General features: G+C 40.3%; 2 protein-coding genes across 5 annotated transcripts; one reads left to right on the top strand and one right to left on the bottom strand.

Moving 5' to 3' along the window:
• Positions 1–2,724: 2,724 nt before the first annotated feature.
• rereb (arginine-glutamic acid dipeptide (RE) repeats b) lies at positions 2,725–14,604 on the top strand. Of its 4 annotated transcripts, none has more exons than XM_040052186.1 (17): positions 2,725–3,051; positions 3,902–3,950; positions 4,814–4,938; positions 5,710–5,809; positions 5,919–6,017; positions 6,389–6,469; positions 6,602–6,755; positions 6,906–6,992; positions 7,095–7,288; positions 7,476–7,637; positions 8,041–8,151; positions 8,476–9,611; positions 11,857–12,061; positions 12,145–12,847; positions 12,939–13,079; positions 13,179–13,347; positions 13,575–14,604. In XM_040052186.1, exons 1-17 carry the CDS (start codon positions 3,026–3,028, stop codon positions 13,606–13,608), a joined length of 3,576 nt encoding a protein of 1,191 aa, XP_039908120.1. In that variant the 5' UTR covers positions 2,725–3,025; the 3' UTR covers positions 13,609–14,604. The 4 variants fall into 4 exon arrangements, with proteins under 4 accessions (XP_039908120.1, XP_039908119.1, XP_039908118.1 ...); XM_040052185.1 differs by having other exon boundaries at positions 7,479–7,637; positions 13,173–13,347; XM_040052184.1 differs by having other exon boundaries at positions 2,727–3,051; positions 13,173–13,347.
• A 145-nt stretch (positions 14,605–14,749) lies between these two features.
• Positions 14,750–21,624, bottom strand: si:ch211-157b11.14 (uncharacterized protein LOC799552 homolog). The gene is made up of 4 exons (XM_040052189.1): positions 21,334–21,624; positions 17,773–20,621; positions 17,577–17,693; positions 14,750–16,155 (listed from the first exon to the last, which is right to left on the bottom strand). The coding sequence occupies exons 2-4, from the start codon at positions 20,594–20,596 to the stop codon at positions 16,070–16,072; spliced, it is 3,027 nt and encodes a 1,008-aa protein (XP_039908123.1). The 5' UTR covers positions 20,597–20,621; positions 21,334–21,624; the 3' UTR covers positions 14,750–16,069.
• Between the last annotated feature and the right edge of the window lie 575 nt (positions 21,625–22,199).

Genomic DNA, 22,199 nt, shown 5'->3' on the forward strand with positions numbered 1-22,199 from the left:
GTTGGAGTTGACACAATACATTGTGATTATTTCTTTTTATTGTGCATATGTTACATATTTTACTCTGTTGCAACTTTTAAGATGTCTAAACAATGTGATCTTCATAGTATCTTTCCAGATGTTTGGCTTGTACACAGCTTTTTTTTGGGGGGGGGGGGGGGGTTCAGCAGTTAAATTAAAAACAATGAAGCTATTTGGAAAATGAGATGACTCTACCTCTAAATAAGGGGGCCTGCTGACAACATTCAAATCTATTTCCAATTATCTTTTGACCTGCCAGCTTCATTGAATCGTTTGTCTGACTGCTTGAAACATGTCACAGAGTGGCTGTCTGCCAATTCTCTCATTTTAAATGAAAAGAAAACTGAGATTATGGTGTTTGATAGTCACACTCCACGAGATCAGTTAGCTGCCCGATTTGGTTGCTTTGCTTGCTTTCTTACAGATACTGTAAGTAATCTAGGTATTTGCCTGGATAGTTCATTTAAGCTGGATAAACAGGTTTCCTCTGTGGTTAAATCTGGCTTCTTCCAATTGCGCCAAATTTCAAAGGTCAAACGTTTAATACCGTACAAAGACCTTGAAAAACTTATCCATGCTTTTGTGACCTCCAGATTAGATTATTGTAAGTCGCTCACCTCCAATGATAACAGATGTTCAGAATGCTGCGGCTCGTCTCCTAACCAGAACTAGAACGTTTTTGCCTCCGTTGCTCCAGTGCTCTCTGACTTACATTGGCTGCCTTTTAAATTTCGTATTAATTTTAAAGTTGTGCTGCTTACTTTCAAATGCCTAAACAACCTTGCCCCTGACTATCTCACCGACCTCCTCAGTCTCTATACTCCCAGCTGTTCTTTACAATCATCTGGTCAGTTACCTCTGGCCCAGCCCAGGCACCGTCTGAAGACTAGGGGTGATCGTGCCTTTGCCTCTGTAGCACCAAACCTCTGGAATAGTCTTCCTGCTACTGTTCGTCCCTCTGACTCCATTCAATCCTTTAAAGCACGCTTGAAAACGTACCTATTCGACCTGGCTTTTCCAACTCACTAATACTCACCGCTCATTAATTGCTCGATACTCATTTCTCTGGATAATCATGATTTCTCTCTATCTCTACTTACTTGCTTTTGTTTGTTCTCTATTTTAGCTTGTTTTAATGACTTACAGTTCAGTGTAATCATTTACTGTTTATTCCTTACTGTGAAGCACTTTGGTGTACCCCCTGGTTTTTTAAACATGCTATATAAATAAAATTGTATTGTATTGTTAATAAGATCAGTGTATATTACAACAGCAAATCGCACTCGTAGTAGTTCGTTCTTGATGTTTTGTTTTTTTAGTTAAACTGACTCCTGATGCTGTTTTTAGTTTTTGTTTTGTGTTTTTCCTTCTCATATGCAGACATGAGAGGATCAACTTTGAAATAGGGCTTACGCTATCCTCAACTATTACAAGTAAATCGCAAACCCTAATATAAATGTGATTCTCCCGTAAAATCTTAAATGTCCAAACCAAAGATGCAGGAAGATTCAGAATATTCAGACTTGTATAATTTTAGAGCATATCAGGACATACATGCCTCTTGTCATTCAGGTAACGCAGCTGTAACGCCTCAAAGCACTTTTTATTGTAAGGTAAAGACCCTACAATAATACAGAGAAAACCCCAAGAATCAAAGGATGCCCTATGAAAAAAACACTTGGCAACAGTGGGAAAGAAAAACTCCCTTTTAAGGGGAAGAAACCTCCAGCAGAACCAGATTCTGGGAGGGCTGAGGGAGAATTAAAAACACGCTTAACTGTGGACAGTGATGCTGGTATTCCACCAATTTCCAATGAGCCGTGATGGTTTCTGGGTTCTTCCTGAATATCTCAAACAACTTCCTGTCATCTCAGGGTGACACTTTAGGTCTTCCTCCAGATATTTGCAAAAGTGTTAACACATCGTTGTTATACTTATGTACAGATGTTTGTAATGAAGATCCTGGAATCTGCAGTTTAGAAATGGTTCTACAATTCTTCTTAGATGTCCACTGAGTTCATTGGATTCCCTATCGTCCAGAGTATTGTTCAGTCCAGCGACTGGCAAAAAGAAACGTATTAGTTGTAGTCAGTTTTGATCACTAATTAGATGTCGATGGTGAACCTTCAGCACCACCTAATAAAAGATTTAAGTGCATGTTTGTGTGTGTACTATTGACCCTGTGTGGATTAGAGAAAATCCCAAATAAATTCAAAATTTTGCACCCAATTCTTGTTTTTGTTTTTTTTAAATAGACATTTAAAATGTTTGCCGCACAGTATTTGACCCTGGAGAGAGCGCGAGAAAAAGCAGTTCATACAAATCATTAAAAGTCCAATATTACCATAACAGCCATTCCCATGAAGAGTGTGTGCAAACTAATAATAATAATAATATTAATAATAATAATAATGATTTTTTAACGTTATTATTACATTATATATTAATATTATTATTATTGACAATTTGCAATATGGCGGGTTGCAATGTACATGTATGTAATATTTAATGGTTATTTTGTTTACTTCTGTTTGTGGTGAACTCAAAGCAAATGTGACAACAAAAAAGCTGAACCGCATTAAGTGTATTGTCTAAATCACAGCTTGTGTAGGTGGCGGTCAATGTGGTGTGATGTGTTTCAAAATGCTGTCTAATAACCGCAGCAGTACACACAGTATGGTGTGTTGTTTGATTCATGGCTGCCTGTGCAGCAGCGGTAGCAGCAGCTGGTGGTGGTGGTGATGATGATCATGAAGCCTCGGTATCGTTTGCGCTGCTTACTGCTGATCCGCGGCACATGCTCAGTTATGTACACCCAGGCAACTTTGAAGTCTTAGCTGTGGCTGCTGAGGTCATTGCACAGGGAAAAAAAATAGAGCGAGTCCCTCCACTACACCGCCTCCATTTTGAATAGCCATGTAATAGGGGATTCGCATAGTTTGTGTGTATCGCCCGCTGACTGCGCTGCGTAGTGTCAACAAGCCACATCCAAACATCCTTCGACATGGACGACCTGTTCAGTCCGCGGAGGTAACTTCATTAACTCGCCGCCTTCATTTACGTCGCATTCTTTAGTTGTCTTGAAATGTGTGTTTTAGTGTTTCCCCGCGTTACTTTGAGAGCAGCTTGTGTGAAATAGTCGGAGTGTCAGTGGTCACGAAGTTCGTGCCTGGCTAACAAGCTAGCCAAAATAACAGCGTAACGCTACTGTCTAGTTAGCAGCTAATGGCACGGGCTTGTCAAAACGCTTTTCTGGGCACGGTTATTTCTGCAGCTATCGTGTAAATAATGTCAGTAAATTGGATTAACCTTAGGTAGAGTTTGCAAACATTTATTGAATCGGCTGTGGAATTCCCGTGAGGCATGTATTTACATGAGAGACTGCTAATCGGTGTCAAAATGTTAGGCATGCTAATGTTGATATTTATTATGGAATGCTTAGGTTAACTAGGCTGGGTAGGGTTTACTGTCAGTCTGATCTCCAAAAGTAGCACACACTGTTCTCGTAATGGTGTCCGTAGAAATTAGCAGCTCATGTATGATTGATTGACAGGGTTTTGCGATGGCTGTAGCGTCGGATTTCATTCATGTAATATAAGGAAACGTCGCGGCTCACGGCTGAGATTGGCCCACAGAGGCGGAGGGGCGGGATGTTATCGCACTGCTGAAATCACTGTGCAGTCTGTGTGAGGGAAGCTGCTCTGACAAGTTACATGCAAATATTGATCTTGTGCCTGACTACATACCGTACAGCGTTAATTACCTGTTAAATACATGTGTATGCATTTCAGACTGCAGTTAATTAAAACAATTGAGTTTAATTTGCTCTGGTGTAGAAATGTAATGCTCCCTGTTTTTTGTTTTTCTTCTGTACTTTCAGGAGCCTAAACAGCACACAGGGAGAGATCAGAGTGGGGCCAAGTCATCAGGTAGCTGCTTTATTTTATTTATTTATTTTTATAAATAAACTATAATTAAGAAATGCACCAGCTACTAGACTCACTGTACAGCCAGTTCCACAAGACTTGTTGAGATTAGGAGGTGTTTTCTGAACAATGTAGCTAAACATGTGTCTTTCAAACCTGCAGGGACTTGCACAGGTTTGCAGTTTCACAACTTTTTCTTATTAGTAGGGTTGCACCAATTTGTATGATAACCACAGCTGTTTCCAGTGATTTTTTTTTGTTTGTATTATTCTTCTCTTTTTGTGTGTGTATGTATATGTGTGTGTGTACATACATATACATACTCGGGTATATTGATTTTCCTTAGATCTTGAGTTCCTTGGACTTTCTCATTGTTCTAAGTATTGGTCAGTCCAATGAGTGCTGTCAAACAAATCCTTTTTAAGGTGGCAAAGAGAAACTACCAGTTGTCAATCAAGTTAATAGGCTTCGGCTTTGTCAGCACTGCCAAGAGCCAGGTCTCTCTTGGAAATGAGATTTTTCATCTCAATGAGATATTTACCTGGATAAATAAAGGACTAATAACAAATAAATAAAAGATTTATATATTTGAGCCTGTGTGAATTAAAGAAAGATATACATGCATCCCTTGTAAATGTTTCTTTCATAGCTAATGTTACATTCTGGTTTCTTCATGAAAATCCTATTATGTAACTCAGCTTGCTAAACCTATTTGATAACCAGAAAAACCTTAAACCATTATTTACTTCATACACATGCTAATAATGTGTTTTTTGTAGCTTTTTCTTTGTAAGTTTTGCTTTTGTTGTCCCTTGTACTGATTATTTAATTGCTGTGGTTTTGGCCTTTCGTTTGTTGCACTGCAGGCCAAGCTCCCAGAGCTGCAGCCGCGGCCTGTGCCTGGTTTGCAAACTCAAACAGAAAGTGAGGAGCTCATGTGGACGCCTGGGGTCAATGACTGTGACCTTCTCATGTACCTCAGAGCTGCTAGGTAAGTGGAAGTCTTGGCACCTTTTGCAAATGAAAAAAAAATTGCATGTATAAAATTTCTTCAGAAATTTACAATAACATCTAATAGTAAATAACTCAGTGCCCTTACTGAACAGCTAAATACAGATGTAACTTTTTGATTACAAAATAATCTAAAACTGTTATGTAACCTTTAATGTGTTTTGGCAGTACGTACCATTATTGGTGTAAAAATACTAAAAGGCAAAGAGAGCCAGTCTTACCGGCCCACTTTTGACACAGTCATCAGGAAAGTGTTACAGATGAGGAAGTACATGCAAAATAGAACTACTCTTGGTTTCGCTATTGTTGTTAGATAATTTTTTTTCTGGTTGGTTGCAGTAGATTTGAGTCAGTTTAGACTCTATTGTGCTTTTTGTTTTGAGTTTTTTGCTGCGATTATGTTGAAGTTAGAAAATATTGAGGCGGTGATGCAGGGATTTAGTGAATACTGCTGTATCTAATCTGGCCTTACAGTTGGGTGTGTTGGTGGTTTGTTGGTATTCAGCATTTCAGCAACATTTTTCATTCGTCGGTACCTGTCAGTTAAAAAAAATAGTGCTCCAATGATATAAATGTTGCTTTTCTTGCTCTTAAGCTGCATTGCTGTTCTCTCCTTTATTTTTTGCCTGATTTATTAAATATCATGTAAGCAGGCAACATAGGAAAAGTAATGTCAAACTAAGAAAGAGTAAAGGTACCCCTTCAGCATTGGTTTCACTTGTTAACATAAATACTTCTGTTTATTTTCAAGGAGCATGGCGGCGTTTGCAGGGATGTGTGATGGTGGATCCACAGAGGATGGATGTTTAGCAGCCTCCCGTGATGACACCACACTCAATGCTCTGAACATGGTATGAGGCACAACTTGAGTCATATTATTATTTTCCAGCATCATTTATTGCAGATGTATTAAAATCCACAATTTTTTTTTTTTTTTTTTTTTTTTTTTTACAATTTTAGCTTCATGCAAGTCACTATGATGCAGCAAAAGCTCTCCAGCGTCTTGTTAAGAAGCCTCTGCCAAAACTTATTGAAAAGTGTTGGTCGGGAGACGACGTGGTGAGAGCCTTTTTTTTTTTTTTTTAAGTTATATTGCATTAAAGGTTTTTTAGATCTTTGTGTAAGCTTATACAATTTCTAAAGGGTTTAAATATATGTAACACATTTAGTATTTGCGGGTAGTGTAGATGTATTTTGTTTTATTATTATTTGGGCAGTTTGTCTGCATTTTAAATGGTTCTTCAGATAGATTCTAATATGATGCATCTCTGCAGTAGCATTGCGTCTGTAATAGCTACATGTTTTAAAAAGCAGATCAGTAGTTTTACAAGGTAAATCAATTGCATGTTTATTGAAAGCTCCTGTCTGTAATAGTGTTCTGCCTGAATATCATTCAATTTGTTTTGCCTCCTTTCTGTTGCTCCCTACAGAAACGCTTCATCAAAGGCTTGAGACAATATGGCAAAAATTTCTTCCGCATTCGGAAAGACTTTCTCCCCAGCAAAAAGACTGTAATTTCACATTATGTTTTTGCAGACAAAGCAATTTATAATGATTGTAACATGTGACAACGGTGACATATCTTTGATCAGAAAGCCATAACATGACAGTCATAACATGACTATCTGTGTTCTTGTCATCAGGGAGAACTGATCACTTTCTATTACCACTGGAAGAAAACACCAGAGGCCGCAGGAACCAGAGCTTACCGACAGCAGCGCAGGCAGCCGTCCTCTCGCAAAGCAAAAACCCGATCTGCAGCTTCTCCTTTGAACGCACAGTCTCGAAATTATTCAGGTAATCCTCATAAGCTTCTTTGGAAAGGTGTTCCCAAGTCTGTTGAATGGAGGGATAATTGTAAAATCCCGAGGTTTGGCAGTCCTATGAGCTGGACTTTGTGTTGGTCTAAGCCGTTTTTGGCATGTTTGTTTGTTTGTTTTCTTGTAGTGGATGCAAGTTCTGCCAGTGATGATGATCTTGATAGTGAAGACAGTGAACAGGAAAGCAAGAGCTGCAGTCATTGTGGCACAACAAGTGAGTTTTAGTTTTAGAACAGTGGCTAAAAGCTGATAAAGAAAGCTGTTTTTAAACAGTTAACAGTGAAACTTGTACCTAAAGCCATTTTTCTTGTTACAGCTTCTAAGGATTGGCACCAGGGTGGGAGAGGCAACCCTTTGCTGTGTACAAGTTGTCGTACTTATGAAAACAAACACGGATGTCTGCCGTCAGCCCCAAAGTCAGGAAGCGCTCCGTTCATGTTTAAACCTGTTAAAGTGGAGGAAGAAGTGAACAGCAAGCATGCCATGAGGACACGGCGTAGCAGAGCACCTGTAAGCGTGAGGCTGGCAGATCAGCCACACACTCACTATTACCAATGACATTAGATTACAATTAAATTCGATTTCATAGCTTTAAGTCTTGCTTCACCTCTTTGCAGATTTTGCGCATAAGGGATACTTGTCATCCTTGTTTTGGGTTTTAACAATATTAAATGTGTGTTCTGTTTTGTTTTTAAAGCAGTTATCATCGTTACGAAGTGGCCACAGAAGGCTTACAGGCTCCCCGACCAGTGAGGATCAGCAGTCCAGTAACCAGCCCTCCCCGAGTGGATCCATCTCCAATTCTTTGAGATCGTCTTCCACAGATACTAAGAATGACTCAACAAAGAAAACAAACAAGGTTGATTACCTATTCGTATACTTGTTGGACCTGTTTGGAATTATCTTGTGATACTAGCTTGGTTGTTTGTGGGTCACTTTGGTTGCTGCCAAACAGTGGAGTGTGGGTTTCTTTTTTTTCTTTTTGCCTTGACAACCACATAATTTTTCAGGAAAAGGACTAGATGTTACAGTCCCTGATAATGCATTGCTTTAAATGGAGAGAGTCTTGAGGGATGGCTGTGATGAGGAAAGGCAGCCCAGAAACTTTACCTGCAGCACACATCGTTGTGTGCCTCAACCTTCGGTCTTTTACCAAAGCTAATATTTAAACAGCTGTGTGCACAGCATTACGATGCGTGTATAGTTCTGTCGGTTGGAGTCATCTAATTTGTGGAGAGTAATGACATTTTTGTCCTCTGCAGAGGATAAAAGAGGAGGTCACGTCACAAAAGTCAGCAAAACGTGTACGGGAAAGTGCTGCTCAGGAGCCCGATGAGCCTGAGAAAGTAACACCTAAAAGGCCAAAGACACAGGTGAGAGCACATGAGCACTTATTGCAAACTAAAGCTGCAGTAACACTTTTATGATGATCCTCATCATTTTTGTAATACCTAAGGAAAACCTGTTGTTATTCAGTATAGTGTAAAGGAACAATTTGACTTCATTCCAGCTGATAAGACAAGTAAAAACACAGTTCTATAGACATGAATTCACTTTTAAGTACAATATGAACCAGGGTTTTTGTGTGTGTGTGTGTGTGTGTGTGTGTGTGTGTGTGTGTGTGTGTGTGTGTGTGTGTGTGTGTGTGTGTGTGTGTGTGTGTGTGTGTGTGTGTGTGTGTGTGTGTGTTCCTCCAGGATCCACAGAGCTCGCGTTCAGAGGGTGAGGCTGAGGTCGAGGAGGAAAGCTCTTCAGAGAGCCGGAGTGCTCAGGACGATGGCAGCAGTGACACCAAAGACATCGATCAAGACAACCGAAGCTCTTCTCCCAGCATTCCCAGCCCTCAGCAGGGCAACGAGAGTGATTCTGACTCATCTGCCCAGCCCAACGGTGTTCCATCAGAGCCGGTTGCCCCCACTGCTGTGTTAGCTGACACACCGGTCCCCCAAGCCCTCCCCTCACAGCCTATCACTCCCCAGCTACTGCAAAGCATACCCTCTGCAGACCCAGCTCAGAGCCCCCCTCCTCCCTCTCCAGATCCCCCTCAGGCCGCCACTGGCCAGTCAGCTGCCACAGTGGGCACAAATAGCCGTGCACAGCCCACCCCTCACTGTATTTCCGGTCCACCTGCTCTGCCATCATCATTAGAACAGGAGTCTCCTGTTCCTCCAGCATTTCAGATCCCATCCACTCTCAACTCTGCGCAGCCTATGCAGCTGCATGGTCCATCACCTTTGCCCCCCCAACGACCCCCATCCTTCTTTAGGGATGGTCAGCTCCACCAGCCTCCTCTTCCTGGTCCTCAAGTCAAGCCTCCTCCCACTACTCCTATTCCACCTTCACACAAACAGCTTCCCCATCAGTCTGCTACACCTTTCCCCCAGATGCCCTCTAATCTTCCGCCGCCTCCTGCTCTAAAGCCTCTCAATTCCTTGCCCAACCAGCATCCTCCAGGTGCTCCCCCTCCACCTCTTCAGCTTATGCCACAACCTTTGCCTGTGCATTCACTTCCAGGCCAGCTTCCAGTGATCTCTCAGGTGCAGACAAACTCTGGAAAAAACATGACTTCCTCTTACTCACCTGCTGCAGCCTCACACCCCCTCACCTCTGTAACACCCGCTGCTATTGGCCCTGTACCGAGCCTCCAGCCATCATTCCAATCTCTTCCTCTGAGACCTTCGTCTGGCAGCGCTGCAGGAGGTTCACAAGTTCAGGTTAAAGAGGAGCCTCTTGATGAGATGGAGGAGGCTGAGAGCCCACCGTCTCCACCTCGAAGCCCCTCACCAGAACCAACCATTGTCAACATGGCAAGTCATGCCAGTCAGTCTGCACGGTATGTTTTTTGTTTGTTTGTTTGTTTTTTTGAAGTCAGTATTTATGTAAAATTGCAAAAAAACAATCCAGGTTTTACTTGACAGGTGCAGTAAAATCACCTGAGAAATGTCAGTCCAGCATTTTTTCTCCTTTTAAAAGATGTTTTGACCTGTGAGAAAAATATGTTTCCCTTTCGCGTTCAGCACTTCTGTCCGAGAAATGTTCTTTACTCAGCTGAGAAATTCTCCACTAGGCTCATTATCTCCTCTCTGAACTTGCTTGTCTGATATTTTTTGTCCTGGACAATCAGTGAACAGTGAATTTTTACCAGCCACAATATAATAGTTGGTATTGTTTTCATCTTTTCAGTGTGTTTGTGTCAGCAGATAGCATCACAACTCAGTATGATGCACTTGTTAAACTATGCAGGAGCGTAGCTGAGATTAGGGCTGCACGATTAATCGTTAGAAAATCGCGATCTCGATTCATACTTATGTGCGATCTCATTTCCAAATGACAACGATTAAAAAAAAAAAAAAAAGAAGATGACGATTGTACCGCATTTTGATCCGGGACGTAATCTGCATGAAAACAAGCGCTCACTCTTCCTGCTCAACAAATGACAAGGGCGGAGCCTTATACCACGTGATACAGAAGCTGTGCCGTGTGATGCTAAAATTAGCAGGGAAAAAACAACGGAGAGCACGTCAGGGATGATGAGAAAGTGACAGGAGAAAATCCGTCCCGGTCAACCACCCAAACATCAATAACGGGAACCTTATACAGCGCTTCCCTATACACGTCGAACTCCCGCAGGCACAAAGAAATTACGGAGGCTATCACTTATCACCTGACCAAAGATATGGCTCCCATCAACACTGTGCAAAACGAGGGATTTAGGAAAATGATCAACACCCTAGACAAACGCTACACAGTGCCGTCCCGCAACTATTTTTCTATTGTTGCACTACCTGCTCTATACACGCAGCGTCGAGCAACGGTGGAGACGGAATTTCAAGCAGTACAACATTTTGCGGCAACAACAAAACGTGAGACATTTGTTGTTTTTATGTTTATTTATTGTTTTTATGTTCAGTCTCAACTGTTACGAAGTTGATGTGCAGTTAAAAAGTGCAATAAATATTTATACTGGAAAAGAAAATGGTGAGAGAATCGTGATCTCAATTCTAAGCCAAAAAATCGTGATTCTCATTTTATGCAAAATCGTGCAGCCCTAGCTGAGATAAAAATCAAAGTCCAGTGCAAAGGGTGTGTGAGTCTGTGTGATGTAAGTCTCTGTGATCTCAAGATGGCAGTATTTTCTCTTAAGTTTTATATTTTATTGTTCTTTACACCAATTCTTGAAGCTTTAAACAAAAAGATGTGTGAGAGCAATGACACCTAAAAGAGTAAAAGTATTGGAGCAGAGTCAAAGAGCTGAGCAATGCAGCTGAAATGGACTGTAGACTGTGGTGGTAATTTTATGTATCAATACAAGTCACACTTTTCATATACAAGTAGTCATGGGAACTACTGTTACAGTAGCTGCTTTAACCGTGGGCCAGTTTGCAGCACATTTTGCTTTTCCACCAGCCCCAAAAGATGTGAAAAGAAAATACCTCAAATTGACTGGATGTATTTCTGTTTGTCTCCAGTCAAAATTTAGATTTTGATATTATTAATTTGTTGTAAAGCGTGACAAAAAAATTGAAAACACCATAATTGGCAGGATAATAAACTCACACCAACCCCTCAGCTAGTCTGGAAGTTCACACAAAATGATTCATTCTTCGACTAGAACTTAAGTTGATCCAAAATGCCCTTCAAATGTTTCACCAGGCTTTTAAATCTACTAATGTGTCTGAAGCTCTTTGCATTGGGAGACTTGGATCAAAATCATAACGTTTACTTTTATTTTCATTTCCAGATAAGTGATAGACGTAAGGCAATCAAACAATGAGCATAAACAATGTTGTAATACTGGTTCTTGATAAAGTTTCTTAATAGCTGAGAGTAATTTAATAAACATACATAAATGAGTTTCAGGTTAAGTGAAGAAAAATCTCAATGCTTCATTTAAAGAACAAACTAAAAATAGATATTTTTGCAAGCAAATCAACATTTAATGAAAGTGTTGTTTAAATTTCATTAGACTTTGCGTCTATAATATAAAAGCTAAACTTTTTGAATGATTTGTAATGCAGTTTTGTGCATGTGAAGCTGATACTCAGTGCTCATAAATGCATATCTGTTAAATATTTCAGGTTTATCAAGCACTTGGATCGTGGCTACAACTCGTGTGCCAGGACAGACCTTTTCTTTACTCCACTGCCATCCTCCAAGCTGGCCAAGAAAAGAGAGGAAGCTGTGGAAAAGGCCAGGAGAGAAGCTGAGCTCAGTGCTCGACAAGAACGGGAAAGGGAGAAGGACAGAGAGAGAGAGCGGGAAAGGGAGGCCGACAGAAGTGCTGTAAGTGCAATATTCTTTTAATTTCATTTTTCCCCTTTTTGTTACATAAAACATGTCAACAGTTATCTCTCATTTGCTTACAGAGAGCATCCAGCTCCTCTCATGACAGTCGTATGAGTGAAGCTCAAATGGTGGCTCAAGGCCACGGACGCCCCTCCTTTGAGCAGCCGCCCACCACAGTAGCAGCCGTTCCTCCCTACATTGGCCCAGACACACCTGCCCTGCGCACCCTAAGCGAATACGCCCGACCCCATGTCATGTCTCCCACCAACCGCAACCATCCTTTCTATGTGTCCCTGACCCCTGGTGACCCTTTGCTGGCCTATCACATGCCTGGCCTGTACAGTGCTGAGCCTAGCCTCAGAGAGCGTGAGCTGAGGAACCTCAGAGAGAGGGAGTTACGGGAGAGGATGAAGCCTGGCTTTGAGGTCAAACCCCCAGACCTGGAAACCTTGCACCCTGCTGCGAACCCTATGGAGCACTTTGCAAGACATGGGCCATTAGGTCTTCCTCACATACCTGGGCCCCCACATCCCTTTGCACCGTTCCATCCTGGGCTGAACCACCTAGAGCGTGAAAGAATGGTGTTGGCGGCACCTCAGCTGCGCCCGGAGCTGACTTACGCTGAGCGACTCACTGCAGAGCGGCTTCACGCTGAGAGGATGGCTTCAGTGGCGACTGATCCTGCTGCCAGGCTGCAGATGCTTAATGTTACACCCCATCATCACCAACACTCTCACATTCACTCCCACCTCCACCTGCACCAACAGGACCCCCTCGGTCAAGGTGAAGTTAATTATTCAGCAGTATTCAACATATCAAGGTCTTAATATTACTTTAGCTTTTTACAATAGGTCTTTCTTTTTTCTTCAAACAGGTTCAAGCCCTCATCCACTAGTGGATCCTCTGGCAACAGGACCACGTTTGGCCAGATTCCCTTTCCCTGCAGGCCCAATCCCCAACCCTTTACTTAGCGATCTTCCTCATGATCATGAGATGCTGCGCCACCCACTATTTGGTTTGTAGTCTTTAATGTACTTAGCCACAGACCACATCTTGACTCATTTCTAAGTTCCACTGGTTCACTGTGACCTTGTTTAAATTTGAAAAGGAGCAGCGTATCCACGAGAGCTGCAGGGCCCAATTCCTCCGATGTCTGCAGCTCATCAGCTTCAGGCCATGCATGCTCAGTCTGCAGAGCTGCAGAGGATGGCAATGGAGCAGCAGTGGCTGCACGGGCATCACCTGCATGGAGGCCCTCTACCAGGTCAGGAGGATTATTACAGGTGAGCTCTCTATTCGGTCACTTTAGTAATTTGAATAATAAAATTCTCTATCTGAAATCACGTTTGACCATTTAACTGTGCAAGGTACAAATTGAAATGGTACTTTTCACTGGTACTTTTACATCATTTGCCAAAATGTCCAACATGCAGTCAACACTGCTCAGGGAAACTCATGTCAATTGTTACACGTCATTGCACCATCTAACTCTTTTTCTGTTTGTCAAAAGCCGTCTGAAGAAAGAAGGTGACAAGCCATCTTGAGTCCAAGGAGGTGCATGCCCTGAAACTCTAAACTTTTACCCAATACTGTGTACTTTTGAAACTGTAAGAGAATATTTTGTGTCATTTTTGTTTGTTTTAATATATTTTAGAAAAATATTTGTGGATCTTTATGTGCATTCCTTGTTCAGCACTTAATGCGACTGTCAAAGTCCGTCTGAGATTTTCATATCACTAGAAAATTTATACTACTTTATTATTATAATATTCAACACTGATAATAATAGCATTATTAATAATAATATTATTATTCTGACTCTTATGTGAGATTCAAAGTGACTCTAAAAAACTTGTTTGTTATGCAGTCACTTAAAAATGAGCTAAAATTCAGCTCTTATAAAGGATATGAAAACAGACTGACTTTGGTGTCAACTATAACTATCTCTGTAATGATTTCTAAAAGATTTCCTTGTACAGAATGACATTTAAATCAATGTGTGGATGATTGTAATAACCTAGCATGACTCAGTCTTCAGTTTTCACCAAACTAGAGTAGCAAGTTGCATTGTGGTGTTTAGCCTTTGAAAGCATAGTAGAGGTTGTATGTACTCCTAAATCTGCTAAATATTTGTTTAAATCCGAAAGTTTTATATATCAAGATATCTTTTCACACTATAACCGAAGCTTTTATTCACTCATTTTTGAGATTGTACCTATATGAGCGAGTTGATATAACAGTAGTTGTGAACACTCGACCCTTGATCCAGCACAAAAGTAAGTCATAAGCTAAAAACAGTATATAGTATTATTAGTTGCAGTGACTATAATCGGACCATGATCTGTCTTTACAGACAGTGTTTTAATTGATTTTATTAGGAAAGCGTATTTACAGTTTTAATGAGAACAACTTAATTGGATCGAAACTTCAGCTTGAACATTTTTAAAAAGAACTGCCCAAATTCAGTATTTATGTGACATGATATGAAAGTGTATCCATGACATATTTATTTCAATAAATATTTCTGAATTGACACCATGTCCTATTTGCACTTCCTGCTCTTTCTTTTTCCCAAAGAGACACTAAAAGTGTAGTTGAAATACTCACTTTGGTTAAGGCAGTTAATTCTCTTACTGTGTTCCCTCAGACACGTTCTAGGGAGTTGGCACGTTATAATCCATCTAGAGTCCAATCCGGTGTGTCACAAAATTGCCAATCTCGCATACAGCTCCACCAGGGCTGATGTGCATGTGTGAAAATGTCTTAGTACAACCATTCTGCAGCTAATTTTACATTTCTGGAGGTTATGAAGTTCAGCTTGTGTTCAGACAGAGGAAAAGGCTCTCATTCTTGATTTGATTGCATTTAATTGTTTGTGGCACTAAAAGCAAATCACATGAAGTGTTTTGACAACAACCATTTACATGAAAATCTTTGAACAAAATTGTCATTTCACAAGAGCAACAAGATAAATTTGAGACACTAATACCAACTAAACATATAAATTGTTGTCTTTTGTGTTTTGTTGAAGGTACTAATGAGAAATTTGTTTAGCTTGAAATTTGTACACCTCCAGGATGTGACATCATCATAGGAGATCTTGCCCTGACTTTTTAATAATTTTAAACCAACATCTCCCCACTTGTCCCTCTGTGCCCCCCTACCTGATAACTGAAGCAAGAAGAAAACAAACAAATTTGACACTAAACCAGTTTATTTATTTTAATTTACCCAGGATTTTCCACATCTTTATACAATAATAAGCTGAGTTAACCTTATTCAGCTGAATCTGAATAATTTCATCTTGTAGAAAATGTTTGAAAAATGCCAGATCCCCTCTAAACACCTCTTAAATCACACAGACGTGACTTTGTCTTAAGATTCTCTCAAACAAAGACATTTGCGAGCCACCGTTTGTATTCAAAGCTTTTCTGTCACCTATTTAACCTTTCCCTACAACATACAGCAAAATACATATGAGACATCTACAGCAAAACCTTTCTTCCTCCGCACAGACAACCACTTACACTCTCCGTCTGGTCGAAATTAAGCTGCTCTGACATTATGCAGCTGTGTGTTTTAGCACAACAAGACGTTCAAAGTGGAAGGTGGTGAGCAAATCTAAAATTGTCTAGTTATGGTCCTTGTATCAACACAGGCCTACCCAGAAGTGACACACTGAAGTTAATAAAACGTTAAAATGCCTGATATCGCTGTAAAATCTTTGCTTTGTGGCTCTAAACTGCATTGTTGTTCTTTCACACTGAAGCTATAAATCCTGAATATCTTTGTCACATACTGTCCATACTTGACCTAAAAATTGCACCAGAACAACTGAGGCTGGAAACAACTTTCATTTCTCTCAATTCATGCCGGGCTGCAGCTTTAAACTTTGTGTATGCACTTTAACTGTAGACATTTTGCAAAATATAAATACAGTGGATTTCTTTTTATCCATGGACCCAAGTGAGAATGGCTGGAAGTAGTTTGTTTTGCATGTACATATCAGAATTCAGGTTGAGGATTCCTCTTCTTCACATACTGCCGCAGGTACCGGATAGCTGATAGTGCACTCAGATTTGCTAGTAGAGCTGAAAAGGATTTCCATGGTTATTTTGAATTTCAACTTTTCATGTTTGATCACCTAGTACACAAACATGTGACAGGGAAAATGTTTAATGTTTTAAGGCAAAAGTTATTTTCCTTACTAAAACTGGCAAAACTTCACAATAAAGCCTACAACTAAAGACACAATTCTCTAGTAACTAAATGGAATTTCAGTGTATTTGATTTGAAAATCGAATGTGATTAAATTTGCCTACAAATACTTAAAAGTAGGTACACTAGAATAAGCGGGTACAAGTCAAGTGTTTAAAGGAAAGAAATAAAGAATTAGACTGTAAATAATGTCAGTAATTTATAGTTCAAGAGTAATTGTAAGTATTGCATAACTTCAGGTATGTTACAGGGAAAAACTAATAATTATATTGTAAATAAATGTAAGTAATGCCTAGGTACTTTTATGTATTGCTTAAATTTTGGGTAGCTTACAGAAAAGGAGACACACATTATACTATAAGTAATTCAAAATACTTCATAATTAATTTTAAGTACAAAACGATATCTCCCCATACGTTCCCTTTACGTTGTAAGTACACTACTTTTTGGGGCGCGGGTCATATTATGAAGTTGATCAACTTTGCCTCACTTTCAACAATGTTACAGGAAAAGAGACACAATTTGTACTGTAAGTGATTTAAAGTACTGCATAAGTAATTTTTAGTAGTGTGCAATTTAATTGTAATTTTTGAAACAAACCATATTTCCCCATCTTACATCATAAGTACTTTTTAGGGCACGGGACATATTATGAAGTGGATCAATCTTGCGCCTTTTATTTTACCAATATAAATATAATAAGGTCTGTTCTTCCTTACCAACTTACATAAAAAAATAAAAACGTGATTTTTCATAATCACAATTCAAACATAACTATCAAAATGAGTGTACAGTGTCTTCTTATCTATATATGGCTCAGGCGATTAGAGGATCATCAGGGGGTCCTTTTGTCCCTCTGTGGGGGGATACTCCCACTAGGTTTATATCTGGGACTCTCCACCATTTGACCTTAGAACTGAAGAAGCTTCTCGGATGAGAGGTGAAACGTCTTCAAGTAACTTAAAGAAGTCCAGACGCTTTTCTTTGCAAGCTCCTTTGACTCTTATCTATATAGTACCTTAGAGTTGAGCCTCTCCATAACATCGCCTGTGCCCCAAGAGTAAGTTGTACTTGATGGAAGATGGGAAAATAATTTATTTTTCTACAAAAATACCAAAAAAATACTAATCACTTAAAATTAGCCTATTCAGTACTTTCAAAATTAACTACTGAATAGGGTGCCCAATCATAAATTGTTACACTAAATTTTATCAGGAAACATAGCAAAGTAATGGAAAAAACATCACGACTGACTATGACTGATAGAGGAACATAAATTCAGAAATGATCATACCTGCTTTCCAGGCATCAGCAGCCTCTGGATCAGAGGATCTTAGTACCCAGGAGGCAAAGGCAATGCAGACTAAACACATGTCTGACTGCTTCAGTGTGGAGAAGATGCCCTGGTGTCCTGTAAGGGCAACAAGTGAAATTGAATATGTTGCATTTTTACATTTATGTCTCCTGATTTTACGTAAGCTCATGTTTACTTGTTGTCTGTATAGTTTCCAAAATGAAATGCTGCTCTTCTAGCTCTCTAAACAGCTGCGAGGAAGCCGGGGAGACCCTTCCCACACTCAGCACCGGTGCCCCTGGATCTTCTCTCCTGCTGGGTATCTTCTCGAAGTCAACCGGAAACACCCAGTCACCAGATCCTCTGCACCATATGCTCCCTTTATCATGGAAGTGAATTTTTCTTATCGGCAGTAAACTTTTCCAGCTGGCAGATCCACCCACGGCTGCTTCTACTGTGGATCCATGTTGGTGGGCCTGAATGAAAGAATGAGACACAATTCTCAGGGGAGAGATGTCATCCACTTCATCAGAGTTTGCACTCAAGAAAACATTGAGTGCAAACCCACTGCCCACCTTGGGCAGTGTGAGTTCTCTGACGGTAGGATGAGAACAAGAGAAAATGGGGATGGGTTTCTCCTCGTTGCAGTGAAGAGGAGAGAAAGACATTTCATCTCTACATGAACAAAGAGCATAGTCAAAGACAGGAGGCACGGAGATGTCTTTTGGATCATAAACAGTGAAGTGCCTGGAGTCAGAGTTTACTTTATCCTCTGTGAAAAAGTATTCAAACACCTCTGGGTAAGATATTTGGTAATCAAGAAAGTCTGTGCTGGATAGAAAAGACAGAGGAATTTGTGTTTCCAGGCTGTCATTTAGTTTAAAAGCAGTGTTTTCTGCCAAAGACTGACATCTGCTAAAAAACAGACTACTTTCATCACTACCAAGTAAAGCAGGCAAAGATGCATTCTCTCTGTTGAGAGTTTTTATATTCTGCATACTTTTACTTTTGGTTAACTGTCTAGGTAATGCAAGTGTGCTTGAGGTCAAAGTGTGGGGCTTCTGGCTGTCAAAACACTGCCCTGCAAAGTCCTCTAAAGGCACAGGCGTCTCTCTGCCTTCGGAGCATGTGGACTCATCGTTTGAGAAGAATGGAGAATCACTCCTGCTGTGCTTGTTTTTTCTGTGAGGGTCAGGGCTGGGGTTCCTGCTGGCGCCAACAAACTGCCAGTACTCCTCTTCAAAATCTGAGGTGGAAAACTCACAGCTTGATTGGTCTGGCTTAGATTCGTCGGCCTGCGTAAAATAGTCCGAGTCTGCTGTGTCTGAAATATCCATGGGAGTGCTGCAAGACAAATTATACTCCACAGTGTCAACCAGAGGGTCATGATTTGTTGGGGATTCATCTACATTTGGTGTCGTGGCTTCTCCTGTTTCTCTAGGTGATGAGCCTCTATTCATTCTGAGCTGCAAAATGTCATTTATTGTCAATTTTTCCATTTCATTCCAAAAAGCAGAGATGGCGTACACGGGTCGACTGTGACCCTCAGCTTTGGCATATGTTTCTGGGCAGTCTTCCTCAGAGCAAGGTTTTACTGTTACATCAGGAACACAGAGAGGGGAGGGCTGTTCTTCCTTAGAGAAACCAGGTACTGAAAGATTGATTTTATGTCTTTGGGCTCCAGGTGTGTCCAAGAGTATCAAGCTGTGTGTTTCATTTTCACATGGGGGGATATGATCTGGCATGCTTGTATTTCTTTGGTTGGCAGATGGATGCATCGGGGAAGGCACAGCGCCGGTACCTTCATAAACTTTACAGCTGGCAGCTGACACATTGGTGGAAAAAGAAGAATGCATTTGTCTGTCCTGTGTAGAGTCAGCATCTTTTTTTTGGCAGCCGGATGTCAAAGATAACGAGCGGCACATTTCTGGGTGTTGAGGAGGATACTGAGTTTCCTCCACTGATTCAGCTGCTGACAAATAGCTTTCTGAATCATAACTGTAAACGGAGAGGAACTCAACACTGTCTTCAAGCTCATCGCACTCCTCATTCTCCATCTGTGAATGCGTGAGTGGGTCTCGTGCCATCAAAGCTGAGCTGTCTGGTTCACTTTTGCTTCTCTTCATCATCGGCTTAAGAATATTTTGTTTGAGTGATGGAACATTGTCTTCTTCATCAGATATTAAAGCCGCTTGTGATGATTCTGAAATGACTCCTACCTCCACGTTGTGTTCATAATTTGGGTTGCTGCCTGATTTTTGGTTTTGGTTTGATTTAGATTCCCTTCTTGCCTGAGATGCAGGTTTATTTTCATTCATCTCTAACTTTACACCACTTTCAGGTGAGTTCTCCTGAGTAGCGTTGCACGCATGACGTCTCTCAAAGGGTTTTTTTTGTCTTCGTTTTTTTTTTACAGAGGTGGGACGTGCTCGCCATCGTGCGGGATTATCATTCACTGTCACAAACCAGCGTTCCTTCTCTGCTCTTGCAGAAACACTCCTTACATCTTCGTTTACAGCCTTCTCCGTCGTGTCTGGCTCATTCACATTTAATCCTGTTTGGTGACAAGAAAGCGGTTCACTCTCTGGCTGCACTTCTCCATCTTTTGTCAGATGTTCTGATTTATTCAGTAGCTCAGTTTGCAGAGTGTTTGTAGCGCTGTAACCCGTCTCCTCTGGGACTGGTGCAGGACATTTAGGATATACTTCAGAGTCCTCTTCAGATTTTGTTGCAGCATCCTCCGGCTGATTAAGTGGCACTGACAAATTAGAGCTTTCTCCTTCAGTGCATTCTGCTGTGTTGCTTGTATTTCCATCTTTGTCATTATCAGGATTCTGCTGTGAGTCTTGCTGGCTTTGGCTGACAGCTGAGCTTAGGTTTCCCGAATCCTCTGAATCTGTGAGGCTGGCATCATCAAGGCAGGCAAGTGAAGGCTGCTGCAGACTGCACTCCTCACTCTCCTCATAGAAGCTTGTCCAGTCATCCTCTGCAATGTGAATACTGTGATCTAAATCATCCATTCTGACAATTCACATGCTCCTCAATCTAAAAAAAAAGAAGAATATATATTTATACTTAAACAGATTTTTTTTTTTTGCATAAGCTTAACTAAAGTGGCCTTGAGTGATGCATAACAATCCATTCTTGGTATCTTTGGTAGCAGATATGGTTACGTCAACACATTTGAGTTAAATATAGAGCATGTGCATTTGTCTTAGGCTTAACATTGCTTATAATCACCTGTCATTAAAGGAAGCCATTGTGTAGAGGGCAAAGCTTTCTCAGATCAAAGTTTGATGAATGAGCGAGACTTCAGAGTGGCAACGTAACACCAAAGCACCTTAGTCACAAGCTCCATAACAAACCCCAAAATACTCCAGGGCCCTGATCTTTGAAAACAGGTCATATAATCTGATATGAAAACAAATCAGCTGCCCAGTGTCAGGGAACAACATATGAACTTAACAAACATCTACATTGGGTTTGTTTTGCCTTTTCAACATAGGGAAAATCTCAAAAATGATTGCGATAGGCCTCAATGTGTCAAACACAATACATTTGCCATTTTCTGCGGTTTTGTTTAAGTAACAGTAAAATACCATTAGTATTACTTTTTTGTCCTAATTAATATTATCAGAATATAAACTATTGTGGGTCAATACTGCAAAATATCTTACCAGCAGTATCCATAACCACGAGCTGTATAACCACACTATATTATGTTAAATGTGCTTTAGTAAAATATGCAGAGGCTTACCTGATGCAGATTTATTTATTTTTTAAATCATCCAATTTTCGAGGTAGCTTTGCGTTTTCCTGCAGGAATAGTTAAGCTACGATGTCCATCTGCCCTTGCATATGTCAGACTGGGCCCTTGCACTCAGATGTTATAAATAGAGTAGTATGTCCTGTCACATGTAGCTCCTGGTGCAAACGTCCTTCCCTCGACTGCCAGACACGAGACATTCCAGCACCCCAAAATATTAACCCTGATAATAATAACAGCAATATAAGTTCTATTATTACATTAAAACACGACAGAAATGCAAACATTTTTACTGTCATTCATAAACACATGCATTTATTTTCCAAAAAACAAAATCTTTTCATAAAAACTTTCATAAAATGTCTTTTATCTTGAAAATTATTTTTAAAATTCTTTCTTCGATTGTATCGGCAACATTTAGGAAATGATAGTGTTCTTGTTTGATTGATTTCTTAAATTTTTGTTGGCTGTAACATCAGCAGTCTTGTTTTTTGCAGTTTTCACATCTGTAGATACTTCTAACAACTCTGCTGATTTAATTTTTGTGAAAAACGGGTCAGGGTTTCACCAAAAATGAAAATGAGTAAAAACTACCTAAACTTTTACCCTAAATTTTGTATGGATCACCTTGAAACAACAACAAAATACTAGGTCTTGGGGGACACAAGCACCTAGGATGGCAAAGCATTTGACCTTAACCTTCACTGTTAACGTCCAAGGTCAAAGGTGACCTTGAAAAGAAATGCCAAGACATCATATCAAGTAATATATTGCATTAAAAGAGTTGCACAACACACTTATTTTTTTCAGTATGACACCCTGTGGCATCACACTAAAAATCATTAAGTTTCACAAAA

Source organism: Simochromis diagramma, unplaced genomic scaffold (assembly GCF_900408965.1).
Source record: "Simochromis diagramma unplaced genomic scaffold, fSimDia1.1 OVJJ01000389.1, whole genome shotgun sequence".
Lineage (NCBI taxonomy): Eukaryota > Metazoa > Chordata > Actinopteri > Cichliformes > Cichlidae > Simochromis > Simochromis diagramma.

Coding starts and splice junctions, on each gene's coding strand:
- rereb (XM_040052184.1), top strand. CDS start 3,026: ATGGACGACCTGTTCAGTCCGCGGAG. Junction 7,289..7,475: donor CACGGCGTAGCAGAGCACCT/GTAAGCGTGAGG, acceptor TTGTTTTTAAAG/CAGTTATCATCGTTACGAAG. Junction 8,152..8,475: donor CTAAAAGGCCAAAGACACAG/GTGAGAGCACAT, acceptor GTGTTCCTCCAG/GATCCACAGAGCTCGCGTTC.
- si:ch211-157b11.14 (XM_040052189.1), bottom strand. CDS start 20,596: ATGGATGATTTAGATCACAGTATTCACATTGCAGAGGATGACTGGACA. Junction 17,694..17,772: donor GGAAACTATACAGACAACAA/GTAAACATGAGC, acceptor TTGCCCTTACAG/GACACCAGGGCATCTTCTCC. Junction 16,156..17,576: donor TGCTGATGCCTGGAAAGCAG/GTATGATCATTT, acceptor AATCCTTTTCAG/CTCTACTAGCAAATCTGAGT.